The sequence below is a fragment of the Balaenoptera physalus genome (assembly GCF_965194825.1).
Source record: "Balaenoptera physalus genome assembly, chromosome: 21".
In the NCBI taxonomy this organism is placed as follows: Eukaryota; Metazoa; Chordata; class Mammalia; order Artiodactyla; family Balaenopteridae; genus Balaenoptera; species Balaenoptera physalus.
The window spans coordinates 12,668,062-12,682,690 of NC_138902.1; the positions used below are offsets into that span (position 1 = coordinate 12,668,062).

At 39.6% G+C, this 14,629-nt stretch overlaps 1 protein-coding gene across 5 annotated transcripts in view; it reads right to left on the bottom strand.

The window, feature by feature from the left end:
- NSD3 (nuclear receptor binding SET domain protein 3) overlaps positions 1 to 14,629 on the bottom strand; it is a 108,117-nt gene that overhangs the window by 11,574 nt on the left and 81,914 nt on the right. For all 5 annotated transcript variants that reach the window (XM_082444314.1, XM_082444313.1, XM_082444316.1 and 2 more), the window contains 4 exons: positions 11,691 to 11,847; positions 6,538 to 6,740; positions 5,708 to 5,820; positions 4,852 to 5,121 (listed from right to left, as the gene is read on the bottom strand). In XM_082444314.1, the coding sequence (XP_082300440.1) occupies positions 4,852 to 5,121; positions 5,708 to 5,820; positions 6,538 to 6,740; positions 11,691 to 11,847 (743 nt within the window). The remainder of the gene's footprint in view (positions 1 to 4,851; positions 5,122 to 5,707; positions 5,821 to 6,537; positions 6,741 to 11,690; positions 11,848 to 14,629) is intronic.

The window sequence follows — 14,629 nt, forward strand, 5'->3', positions numbered from 1 at the left end:
AGAAACTGCCGTACTGTTTCCCAGAGTGGCTGTACCGCCGCGCATTCGCACCCTGCGCTCCCCAGGTATGAGAGATGCAGTTTCCCCACGTCCTCACCAGCATGTGCTATAGTCCCTACTTCTCACTTTGCTGTTCTAACAGGTGTGTAGCGATAAGCTCCTTTTGAAGTAAGTGTAAACACAGTACATTCAACCTTTCACGTTTACAAATGCATAAACATTAACCCTTTTACCTCAAAAGCGTGGCTGATTCAGTCTAGGACAACAGCATTAGCTACAGGATTTACTGCTGTTACCAATACTGTTTTTTTTTTTTGGGGGGGGGGGGGACCAATACATTTTTGAGGCAAAGAAATGTCTTAGGAAGTAAATGAAAATGTATTTGCTTATTGTTTCAGCAGACCTGCGTTCCTCCCCCGGGCCCGACACAAATTCCCACTAGCCGTTCTCAGAGCTCTCAGTATCACAGATCTGAGAGTACCAGCCATGTCAAGGGTACTATACTATATTTTCTGATTTTGATGAATCATTAAGAGCATAAGCCAATGTCCTTTCTCTACTGATAAAAAGACAAGATGGTGATTTCTGTATAAGAGAAGGGCGCCTGCGGGTCAGCCTTTCCCTGGGCAGCCGGCCGGCCGTCGGTGAGCTGGGCGAGGAGCCCCGTCTGCTTCACGCGGCCACACGCTCGTTTCGGCTGGGCCTGGTCACCACACGCGTGCACCTCAGGCTTCTTCCCTCCCCCATTTTAACTGCCAGTACAAGCTCTGACAAAGAGTTAGGAAAGAACCGCGCCTCATCTCTGACTGCGACGCCACGACAGGACCGCTCTGCACGTTCATGTACTACGCACTGTCGGCCCGGAGCGGCTTTTCCTACACCCAGTTTTGGACTTGGAGCCCGGCCGCTGAAAACATTCTGCACCTTTGTATGGTATCACCGCCCTCACCAGGTAGAAGATTTCATTGCCATCTTGGCTGCACTGCCACCTAGTGTTACTTTATTCTATGGCAAGTTTCCTTTAATGAAAACCTATAGAGCAGAATTTAAAGCAAATCAGCTCTGCTTCATTTTTTTTTTTTTTTACAAATTGGGATTCAAGTTAAGGTTTCATTTGAAGAAAGGGTTCTGTGGCTTTAAAGGCCTAAAAACCATTTATTATAGTTTATATTTACTATGCTATGAAAATTGGTGAATACAGAAAGGTGAAAGTGCTGATATCAAACATGAGGCACGCAAGTCTCGTAAACTTGATACCGTTGTGAATAAATGTCTCTAGCTATTTTGTAAAAGAAATATTTTAGGCATCCAAAAAGTGACAAATCTTTAGCCTCAAAGAGTTGCTCACTGGACTTAAAACCATTAACTGTGAATTCAATTATGGATAAAAATAACAAAATAAAGAACTTTTAGGGAATTCCCTGGTGGTCCTGTGGTTAGGACTCCACACTTTCACTGCTGAGGGCCCAGGTTCAACCCCTCGTTGGGGAACTAAGATCCAGCAAGCCGTGCAGTGTGGCCAAAAAGACAAAAAAAAAAACTTTAAAAATGCTAGAAATCTGTCCTTAAAGGCAATGGCAAAAAGACAGGGCTTAATTCAGTAAATGTAATTTTTTTAATTTCTAAGAAAGAAACCACATCATAACAGGAAGTCCCTTGTTTAACTCTGGCACACGTTTTTAGGAATTGTTATGTGTGAAAAGAAGGGGACTGACTGTGTACATTCAATTTGCTATTTGGTTTCTGTCCCCTAAGTATACCCAAACCTTCTCCATGTTGCTACAAAGTCTTTATGATTATGCTGTTCAGTGACTGTATATTTCTAGCTATTTTGTAAAACACCAATTGTCTTAACATTAGCAATTCCTCAAGTGCTAAAGTGCAGAATAATCCTGATCGTATTTTCTTTTCTCTTAATTATATCATTAATTTAGTAACTTAGAATATGGTTTAGAATAAATGTAACCACTATTAAAAGATGTTAACATGGTATTAAACTGGATAGATTTCAGGATGGCTCCCCAAACTCCCCTGAAATCATAAACAAAAATTTGCAAGTGATATGCAGGGCATTAAAGTAATATCAAAACATGTGCATTATATAATGCCATACTAAACGCAGATGGCCTTTGACCAAGCGACCCAATCCACATACCCAATGCGTTGGCAAATCCTGTTGGCTCTACCTTTAAAATGTCAGAAATCCAACCACTTCCTTCCTACTCAACTACAATCCTAGTTAGTCCAGGCCACCAGCATCTCTCTCCGGGACTGTAATGGTCTCCTTTTTATTGCTCTCTCTCCATTATCATAAATTCCCCATAGTACAGCCCAAGTTATTCTTCTGAAGCCCAGACTCTTAAGGTGGCCCCCATGACCCCTGCCTGCTGGTGCTCACGCCGTTGTGTAATCCCCTCCCCTGGAGACAGCAGGACCTATGACTTGCTTCTAAGCAACAGAATGTGGCCCAAGTGACAGGATGTGATTACGTGAGTTTGTTGCATTAGGACTTCAGCATCTATCCTGCTGGGGCGTCTCTCTCCCTCGTTGGTTGTAAGGAAGCAAACAGCCATGTTGGGGAACCCCATCTGGCAGGGAACTGCGGGCAGCCTCTAGAAGCCAAGAGCAGCAAAACAACAATAACAACAAACCCAAACCAAAAACACCTGAGGCTCTCAGACCTAGGGCTGTGAAGAACAGCACTGTGCCAGCAGCCGTGCAAGCCGGGAAGCTGGATCCTTCCTTAGCTAAGGCACAAGAATGAGAATCCAGCCAGGTCAGTGCCTTGACTGCAACCTGGTGAGCCCCTACGTAGAGGACCCAGCTACGCACTGACCTATAGGATCTGTGGGATAGTACACTGTGTGTTATGCTGTAAGTTGCCAGGTTTGTGGTTACCCTGTTAAGCAGCAACAGAAAATGAACACATGGAGGCAGACGGATGCCCTCCCTACTAAACTCCGCCAGAAGTCCCTGTCCCGAGGCCGATGAGGCCCCGCACGACCTGGTCCCGCTGCCCCTCTGCCTTGCCAGCTGCCCACCGCCCGGCCCTCCTCGGCTCACTCTCCAGCTCCCTGCGGTCCCGGCGCAGGAGGGCCTTCACTCCGGCCTGCTCGTCCACGTGCACCTGCACGCCCTCCCCGCTCACACGTTCGGGTCAGACCTTCCTGAACCCAGTCCCTGGCACCCCTTCCCTCTCTGACAGCTTTATTTCTCTTGGTGGCATTTGGTGGTACGTGGCGTCATATGTCTATCACCTGTCCCTGGTGCACTCACAAAGGTGTCCTGCTCACTGCTGTCTTCCAAGTGCCTAGAACAGTACCAGGCACGGGGAAGCAGCTGAACAAACATGCGCTGAATGAATGAGTTTCACCCCAGCAATCTAACCTACAGAAATAGATGACAGATGATCAACAGAATTAAAAAATGTGTGTATGTGTGTATACACACACACACACACACACACACACACATATATATTTATTGGAAAACAGGCTATGTAAATGATGGTACGTTTTACTATGGAATACAATGAGACTATGAAAAACAATGAGGTGAAATCTGTATTACTGCCATAAAAATAATTTTCTGATACATTAAGTGGGAAAAAAGAATAATATGTATGATTATATTTATGTTTAAAAAACCCTACAAGTACAGAATATATGAATATGTATTTGTATATGTGTTTATGTGTATAATTGCATAGAAAAAGTTCTAAAAGGCTACATACCAACGTATGGACAATGGTCCTCTCTGGTGAGGAGACCAGGAATTGAGGGTGAAGGAGGAATTTCACGCTTTATTATCTTTTTTTGTACTGTTTGATTTTCTTTACTACATTATATGGTATTTCTTCATTACAAAGGTGATTTTTTAAAAGGCAGAAAAATGCCAAGAATAATTTTAAATTCCCACTAGGCCCATCTTCTCTCACTAAACACGGCTCCAAGTTCTATACGTTGGCAGGTGGGGGGAAGGGTGGAGGTGGGGACTTGTTTTAAAACAGATTGTTCAGGCCTGTCACCAGTATTTCAGGTGGCACTGTTTTAACAAGGAACGCGGAAGATTCTCAGGATATCTAAAGGTTGAGAGCCACTGTCTGAATAGCAGAATTTACTGGTGATTTTCAATTTTCTTTGAGCTATTTGCATTAAAATATCTTCTACAATGGGCATGTATTTCTTATGTTAAACAAAGAGACTGCTTTGAAAAATTGCTTCAAAGTATAAGAATGAAGATAATTTATAAGTATCAAAGATCTCAACTCTTCCCAGTTGCTTCTGTATATATGATCTAGTTTGAGACTAGCAACAACTCTTAAACATGCAGGGCAGGAATTATGTCCATTTTAGAGATGAAGAAACTGGGGCTCAGCGAGGTTAAGTGACTTGACCAGGGCTTCATGGCTAATGAATTATGATGTTGGAGCAAAGTCCTGGGGTTGCTAGTTTCTGTCTCAGTACGTCCTTAACTTTACTCTTTTTCCTTTACAAATTTTAAATCTAGTTTGCTTAACAAGTAAAAATTATTTCAAATAGAATTACCGGTGTCCCTTCTCCTTTTTATGACTGATCATAGGAAACCCAAAGGTTATGTGTATTTTATTTTTTTTAATTTTAAAAATTTTTTAACATCTTTATTGGAGTATAATTGCTTTACAATGGTGTGTTATGTGTATTTGATTACTACCTCTTCTTACTGCTCCTCCTTTGCTCAAGAAGTGCCAAACTCTCAACTTCGGAAGTTTCAAATTTTTGGAATAAATCCCCATGTATTTAACCCTTATTGAAGCATTTCTAAGAGGCACAGGTCCTGGTCTGTTCCGCCACTGGCACCATCCCATGCTACCTTCTTAATGCTCCTTTTGGTCCTGAGGCCCCAGCCTCTCCGCTCCGTCTTGATGATTTCTGCATCCGGGTAGAGCCTCTTGGTGAAGCACTGGTTCTGGCAGCGCTCCCCCGCCGGGCACACCTGCGGGTGACACTCGTACTGCAGCATTCTGTTCAGACACTCGGACTCCAAGCCACACGGGTTCTCGTCAGCCGGCTTGCAGTTACAGCGGGGAATCTCTGACAGGTCTGCAACCTGGATCTGCACCTTTCCTATTACTTTGTTAGCCTGGACAACAAAATCACAAACGGGAGGGAGGAACTTGAACAGGACGTCGGTAAACACCCAGGCCCTCTTGGCTCTGCTACTGCCTTGTGGTGTGACCCTGAGAAAGGCTCTTTATCTTGATCATAATTTCCCCATGAATAAGCTAAGATTAATAGCTGTCTCTCTTTAGTTGACAAAAATATCAAAACCTGATGTGAGTTCTCACTTATTTATCCTGTGTATTTCTCCTTCTACCAGTTGATGACAATTTCATAACTGAAAAACAACTGTGGGCTGTCTGGAAGAAAGGGGCTAAATCCCTGTATTCTTATTTGGTTACACGACAAGCGGATGGAGCAAGAACGGGGTTTCCCGTCAAACGTGTTGCTCCTCGGTATGAGCGGCTCATCAGAGCCCCCATCATCCCAGGGCAGCAACCTCAGCTCCCGGCTGATACTCCAACAGGAGCTCTCAGGTTGTTCTGCAGAAGACTGGGTGGTAATCAGCAAAAGTTGTTATAAGACAACAAGGGCCTTCTAACTACTAAGAGAGCAGTGCATTTCATCTTGTCTGTCAAAGAGCAATGTTTTCACGGGTAAAGACTCACTTTGATGTGTTTGTAAGGAGGGGGTTTCCTTGAGTTTTTTTCAATCTCTAGTGCTTCTTTACTTTCTCTTTGCGCTTTCAATTCCTGGAAACGTTTTGCAGCTTCTTCCAACGCTGCCAATAAGACCAAACAAAGTATATAAATACCAAAAACCAAATAAACAAAAACCATCAAGAGATTAGTTTTACCCTGCCTTCTCAACGCACTGAATCTGGCCTGAGGGTTTCTTTTAAAAATTATATTCTGGAAATAACCATTTACCACCAGGATAGGGTAACACTGAAATAAGATATAACTCCTTTACGGCTGAACACTGTGCCCTGTGCAGGCTGTTGCTTCGGAGGAGAGGTCCCACTTCAATGATCAGAGGTTTCCACGTGAACCAGAGAGCAGCTCTTTACCTGGTACCAGATTTAAATTCACTTTACTCTTACCCAGAAAGCTAAACTTCCTGGCAACTTGTTGCTAAAGCAGCTGTAAGGCTCTTCCTGGGAAGCATTTAGTCTTACTATCTTATTACTCTTCTGTGGCAAAGGAGCTTCACTTGATTAAGAAGACTATGTATTTCCAGAATAATCTCTATGTTTGTAGTAAGATCACTGAGGGAACTCCTTTCACGTACACAGCACAGTCTACTACACTGAATGTATTTTTCCAGCTGACTGGATTGTGATGTGGTTCTAATGTGATTGGAAACTTATGGACGCCGGATCATAACACCTGGTGAAAATTCTCTAACACCAGAAACACATCTTACGCAAGTTAGGAGGTGCGGAGAGATCAACGCAGGTGTGTTAGTTCTGGGCCACCGTGAATGTTGTCCAACGTACCTTTTTTGAAGGTCTTGTTAATACTAGTCTGTCCCTCAGCAAAGCTTTTGTCTCCTTCGACGTAAGGGAACACTCTGCCCTGGTGTACCCAGTAGTAGTCGTGAGAACCAAAGAAGAACACGGGGAAGTCCCCCAGGTCGTGCTTGAGGCCCTGGATGTTGAGCGGCACAGACCGGGGGTTGCAGATCTCCGCTGGCCACCATCTGAAAGCAGGAGGATGAAAATCGCGCTACGCTTTACGTGGCTGGTGGGAGCCAAAAAACAGAGGTTTTGTCCTTTGCAATTTTCATTCAGAATCTAAGGACACAAAATACCTCGCTTATCTTTAATCCTGCCCAAACCACACGTCATTTAACAACACATTGATGAACGAATTAATGAATGAAATAGTGAACACAGACTAAACAAACTAGGCCCTAAACACCCAATCTAGTTTCTTCCTTAAAAAAATAATATTTGGTATTTATAAAAGAATGTATATCATGAAAAGAAAGCATAACAATAAAGTAACAATGAACCCACTATTCAACTTAAGAATCAGAATTTACCAACAATATTCCAAACCAGATTTCAGTCCTAGAAAAGTCATGTTTTTCTCCAAATGTGACATTCTTAATACCAAGTGTGTCTTTATTCCTAGTAATCAAGGGCATCCTTTGCGAATAAACTGATGCTGCAGTAAAGAATGCCCACCCCCATTCAGACTGGTGTTTTCTGACTCTCTAATCAACCAGGATAAAAACTTTTTGGTCAAATGTACTAGGTTTATATCAGTGTATATTTCAGAATCTAATTCATCTTAGATCATAATAAATGGGGGATTTGGGACAGGAGTGAAAACATAACTGCTTCATGCGATGATGACCGGGTCCACAGCAGTCGCTGAGGGAACCACCCGTGAGGCTCACTGGACAGTTTCCCACAATTGGGCAAGTCAGGAATTGTAGTATATAAGATCATCGATACCAAGAGTAGATATATACAAACTTAGATTTCTTTCAGTCTCTTATTTATAGATGCCTAATAAAATTGTTTATTTAATGAACAACGACATTATTGAGAAGATAAATGATGGCACGGTCGCATTCCCAGATTTATAGTGCGACCATGAACACGCTTCACCTAAAAGCACGCTGTGTTCATCTAAGAGTTAATTAAAAACATGGGTAGAAGTCTGCTCAAATTGTTAAAACAAAACAACACTCTTTTGTGTCATCAGTATTTAGCTCCCCCTCAAAGCAGGCTGGGCGGTGGTCGTATTTCCGAATCGCGTCAAGGCGTGTCGGGAGCGCGCGGTAACTGCGAGCACTGGCTCGGTTAGACAGAGGCGCGCTTTCCGCCAGCCTTGTTCCAGGCACACATCTCCCCCAGGAAGTTTCACATCAGAATAACTAGCTGGTGAAAAGAAACAGCTTCGTGGGGCCCAGAAAGGCCTGACTGGAAAAAATACATTAAGAATTAGTTCATGGATGTGAGTCTTTGCAAAATGAACAAGAAGAATATGAGCTGCGTATAAAATCTCACTGGATTGTGAACGGGAGCACTGCTTTGGGCTTCTTTAAAATGTAATGTGATAGCACAGGGAGATCAGCTCGGTGCTTTATGTCCACCTGGAGGGGTGCGATAGGGAGGGTTGGAAGGGAGACGCAAGAGGGAGGGGATATGGGGATATAGGTATACGTATAGTTGATTCACTTTATTATATAGCAGAAACTAACACACTATTGTAAAGCAATTATACTCCAATAAAGATGTTAAAAAAATGTAATGTGATTAAAATTTAAGTATTAAAATTAAGTCAAATATATTTTCGTATTCATAAGTTTTTTAAAAAAGGAAATATGTAATGTACGGCACAGTGACTATAGTCACTGCTAAGAGACTATATTTGAAAGCTGCTAAGAGAGCAAATTTTAAAAGTTCTCATCGGAGTTCAGGCTTTTCCGGCACTAGCTGTCCTGAACTCCTAGCTTGGCTCCCTGTCATAAACATTGCACCTTCCTTCACCACAAAAAAGTTCTCATCACAAGAAATAAAAAATTTGTAACTGTATATGGTGACGGATGTTAAGTAGACTTATTGTGATCGTCTTGTAATATAGACAAATGTTGAGTCATCGTGTTGTATACCTGAAACTAATATAATGTCAATTATATTTCCAAAAAAAAGGCAAAACAACTTTAAAAAGGAAATATTCTGAAATGTATTTGAAGATCTAAAGGCTCCTTACACTGTTTTAGATATTTCTTATCCAGGAATGTCTTATCTATTATTTGTCAAACCTGCACCCCTCCCCTCCTGGAAAGATATATATTTTTAATTATAAAAGCAATGTGTGCTGGTCAGAATTGCCATCACTAAAAAGTCTACAAATAACAAATGCTGGAGAGGGTGTGGAGAAAAGGGCACCCTCCTATGCTGTTGGTGGGAATGCAAGTTGGTGCAGTCACTATGGAAAACAGTATGGAGGTTCCTCAGAAAACTAAAAATAGAGTTACCATGTGATCCAGCAATCCCACTCCTGGGCATATACCTGGACAAAACTATAATTCAAAAAGATACATGCACCCCTATGTTCACAGCAGCACTATTCACAATAGCCAAGACAGGGAAACAACCTAAATGTCCATCGACAGATGAATGAATAAAGAAGTTGTGGTACATATATACAATGGAATACTACTCAGCCATAAAAAAGAATGAAAAACGCCATTTGCGGCAACATGGATGCATCTAGAAATTATCATACTAAGTGAAGAAAGTCAGAAAGAGAAAGACAAATACCATATGATATCACTTATATGTGGAATCTAAAATATGACACAAATGAACCTATCTACAAAACAGAAACAGACTCACAGATATAGAGAACAGACTTGTGGTTGCCAAGGGGGCTAGAGGGGAGGGAGAGGGATGCACTGGGAGTTTGGGGTTAGCAGATGCAAACTATTATACATAGGATGAATAAACAACAAGGTCCTATTGTACAGCACAGGGAACTATAGCCAATCTCCTGGGATAAACCATAATGGAAAAGAATATAAAAAAAGAATGTCTATATGTGTATAACTGAGTCAGTTTGCTGTAACAGCAGAAATTAGCGCAACACTGTAAATCAACTAGACTTCAATAAAAAAAAAAAAAAGACTATACCTTTAAAATTATTAAACGTAACTTCATGGAAAAAAAAGCAACGTGTGTTTCTTTTAAAATTTAAAACAGTGCAGAAATGTATAACAGAAAAACTGAAAATGGTTCCCCCTTACAATCTCATGCCTCAGACTATTAACATTAGATGTTTTTTCCAGGTAATAATAAAAACGTATTATATCTAGATCTACAGTTTTTAAAAGTTGTATAAACACACGGAGAGATAATGTATATACTGTTTAACATGCTTCCTAAAATTAACTATATATTGTGGATACCCTCCCATGTTACTATACGCACCTGCATTATCCTTCTTTTGGCTTCCAGGTGTTCTGCAATATGGACACACTACAATTTATTTGACAAATACCCTACTGAATGAACGTTTGGATTATTCAGATTTTTGCAATTAGAAATAATACTGCAATGAACACCTCTATAAGTACATTTCTGCCCGTCTGTCCAATTCTTTTCCTTAGATAAATTCCCTGAAGGGGAACTACTGGGTCAAAGGGATGCACAGTTGCAACTCTGATACGTGATGCCTTACTTGTACAGGAGCACTTGTCTCCCCATGCCCCCCCGAGCTGCAAAATTATTACTCTTAAACCTTTGCAAGTCTGTTAACTGAAAAATAAACTCTTTGTTTTTAATGTACATTGATTTTTAGTGAGGCTGAGCATTTTTCACATGTTTATTTTCTATTTGCTATTCTTTTGCAAACTGGCTCTTTCTCTTCTTTGCTCCTTTTTCTAGGGAAGGTATTTTTCTTTTCTTACTGAGAGTAGAAGAGTTCCCCTGGTTTGATATTTGCCTTTTAAAACTTTGTATCTTTTGCCATAAAGTATAAAATTATTTATGTATTCAAACTGTCCATTTTTTAAAAAGAACTTAGAGGTTTCCCGTCATATGTTAAAAAAAAAAATAGTTGGGGGAGGAGCTTCTCAATGCCCCTTATCTCAGCTAAAAATGAAGTTTTTAAGGTTAAATAGGTAAGCAAGCAGTGTATTTAAAACAGAGAAAATGACACAGCCCTTGTTAAAAAAAATTACAGTATGTTTGAAATTCTACAGAAACACATTATACTTAGGATTCTAATTGAAAAGCAGAACTCTACTGTGTGTGTGTGTGTTTTTTTTTTTTTTTAAACCAAGGATGGACTTACACTGACACATCATAATCACCTAGTTTACCTTAGAATTCACTCTTGGTGGTGTACATTTTATGGGTTTAGACAAATGCATAGTGGCATTTATTCATCATTATAATATACAGAGCATTTTCACTGCCTTCAAAGTCCTCTGTGTGTTCTCTTGAACAGTATCTATTTTCTTAGTAAAATTATAAACATATGCCTCAAAATGTAGAATGTAGAGTTTAAAAACACATATCGTTACTCCTGGTCAGTTACAGGCTTGTTAAAAACAGGCTTCTTAGAAGGAGGAAGACTTACTGGAATAACGGCTATCACACACACCTCTTGCTTCGTTCCCTGAACATCTACAGGCTCCTAATGAACTAACCTCTCTCTTCAAATTCTAAAAAGCTCTATCTTTGCACACAATTTACAGCTTCTAGCTAGAACTATAATGGACTAGATTTAGGGGTAAAAAGAGCTATTTTGGCCAGGATATTAACTCTTAACTTTATTAGAAATCAGAAATTAATATAAATCTAATTAGAGTGCCAAAAAAAAAATCTTCCCCACTCTCCACATGAAACCTTTTATTCTAAAATCTATTAGTACCATAGTGCGTTAGGAAAAAATAACTTTCCGAACTTAAAAACAAAAGTCAACCCAACTAATAAAAAATACCCAACAACCACTAACCTTCCCAGTCTTCTAAAAACCCAGACTCAAAATACGTTTCTTCTCTTTCTTTTTCTAAGGAAGTTGCGGCACTGTGCTGCTTTTTCTACCTATCTCCTAGCCACTTTGTGTACAGGCTATGAACTACTGAACAGTGACTGAATACTTCCTCTTTGTCCTTGGAAAAACTTGCCTGTAATTTCCCAATTTGACCCAAACAATCTGCTTGTAATGTAGTTTCTTGCCAGCTTTACAGTCATTGCAATTCCAGCAGCCTTCTGGCATCTCTATGCTCAGGCACTCCGGGTGGAAGGAAGCCGGGCACGACTCACAGCAGAGCAATCTTCCACCTTGAAACAAACAAACAGTCTTAAAAACTGAGAAAAGAGGAAAGAGAGAGAGACAAGAGAGAACGTTATCTTTTACCTGCATTAAATTTGATTCAGATTGAGGGAAATTAACAAAGGGATTGAGTTATATTTTAGTGATGGATTAAAATACAAAGCAATGAACAGATTTAGCTGAAGTAGCGCTTTCCAGGGAGGGCTTCAGTGGCCAGAAACTCAAAGCCTCTGAGTAGTAGGAAAAACATTACTCTTTATTCCTCTAAAATGTGGGCTATTGAGGTACCAGTTTAGCAGGCAGCTAAGACTATTAACATACGACAAATAGATGCATAAAATCTTTAGACTGAGTAGATTTGAGAACAGATTTTCAGAGAAATATGTAGCAACTCTCTTTTCTCCTTGAGAGCTAAGAAAGCAAGGAATGGTCATCTTTGTATTTTAATCCAGTGGCACAGTTAACTACATCCCTTTATAACAACATTAGCAAGAATGAAAACAGCCAATAGGTTGACCAGTACTTTTTTCTTCCCATGTAAGAATACAAAAAAGGAAAAGAATCTTGAATTGGTGATTACATTATCATTACCTTTTCAGTGAAGACAAAGAAAGTCAAACAGGCTATATAGCAGTGGTTTGCAACTTTTTCATCACCAAGGATCCCTTTTCCCTTCCTCATGGATCCATATGTTTTCAAATATTTTATCAAACAAAAAACCCACCAAAACCAAAAAAACATTTTAAAAGTAGCAATTATTTTCTTCTGTTTTAATTAACCAAAGAAATATATAACAGCCAATCAGAGCTTCTGATGCCAATAACAAAACTGGTATTATCACATTAAATTGTTAAAAGCATAGCCAAATATAAAGAAACTCACGCCACTGTATTTTACACAAATGTCTGATTCTGTTAGACTTTCTGAACTATTAAATATAGTTCAGAATTTTGTTTGTAATATTTTCTGATGTCATATTGAGAACCACTGCTTTACAGCATAAAATAATAAGTATCAGTGTAGAATCTAGTACCACACACAAGGAGATGCGTCCAAGTACCCCAGCAAAATCCTCTCCTTTAAATACACAGAATGATCTCTGGATCAAGACTGAAGCAGGTGCGGCAAACAAAACAATATTATTTTTAAATCCAAAAAATTAAAGAGATTTCAGGGGAGAAATCTCTTTATTGTTGTATTTTCTCTTTATTGTTGTATTTCAACAAGTGACAGAAAAGAATGTTAACCACTGAAGATGAAATGCAATAAAGACATTTACTGAAAAAAAAAAAAATCTTTCCATTGGAAAACCAAGTCTACAACCCATGAGTGTACTGAGATTTAAAGTCTCATAAGCAAAAGGTTAAGAGCCCTCAATACAACTTTATCAAATCACATGCTCCAACCTTTTGAGGGTTTGCTATCAATTTTCCAGAAAATCTTGTCTTCCTGTAGACTTTCAAACTTCTAACTAATTAACATAAAAACAAAAAGAAAATCCATACACAATCAGTGATGAATTAAATTACTATATTTCCTCTGCTTAAAAGCTTTTACTTCAATCATTGGGATTTTCCCCTTTGTCTGCAGATCTCAATATGGATTAATTGTTCCAATTCTCCAACCTAGAGATTAGCTGCCTGAGTGCTCTTAGCCTAGGTAGGGAATTCTTCTGTAAGTTTAAAGTAAAATGAGATAATTCATTTTTCCATCAGAAAGAAATGACCGATAGGGAGAGCGGTCTTTGCAAATACCTTTAGAGGACAAGTGATTATTAGGGTTGGTGTGGAAAAGTCAGTCTGGCCATTTTTTAACATTATGGAATAGTCCTAAATTTTAAGTCTTATTTCAGAGGAAATACAGACCCTGAATCATCAGTGAAAATCATCACGATTTTTTGACAAAAATACACAAGGGAAATAGAAAAATAAAAATATGAACAATCCACCTTGGTGCTATGCAAGAAAACTGCTTTAGGATGCGAGAGAAGAAAGATATGGTTCAAGCTAAGCAAACAGAGGGCTCAAAATAATTTCAATTCATGTCAAGGTCAATACCGAGTACTGAAAAGAAAATAAGCGACAATTGAATTAGTCTAATTTTATAAAGGCGCCAGCAGGAAAATAAGGCATTTCCTAAAATGCCTCAGGTAGTCTAATTTTATTGCACTATGGAATTAGTCAGACCCATGTCCATCTTTGTTTTGGAAACAGTTGGTATCACCAGTAAGATGCCATACTGTGACTTCAATGGAAAACAGACAAAAGAGTCAACAGTCTCTCCAACCTCCCTCTCCATGGGTTCTAATCAACTTGCTTAGTTATACTTTCTTTTAGTCATGGGTTGCCACTTCAGATGTCTGACAAACAGCAAACATACATCATCAGCAGGCAACACAAAGCATGAAAAAGAAAAAAAAAAAGAACTAAATTTTCTTTAAAGATTCTGAGCCTGGCCCCAGATCACAATGGCAATGTATACAGGAAAAGGCTTTCACCTTCCAGGTTATTTTACCCTCTGGGATAATCACTCCCCAAATAATACATTACTGTTAAACCACTTTTTTCCCCTTTATTACATATAGGCTACATAAAGCAAAACACAAGATTTTTCTTCCATAGATTAAATTAACCTGGAGAATATAAATATACATTTAGCTCTTGGTTCTCAGTGGATAAATTATCTATTAGCAATTCTTCAATTCAGCTTGGCTGCCTTTCAATATCCAGTATCTGCAGCATTTTCCCAGCTGCCCACCAATGTCTCCTAAGAGAAGGGCAACTAGTTTTC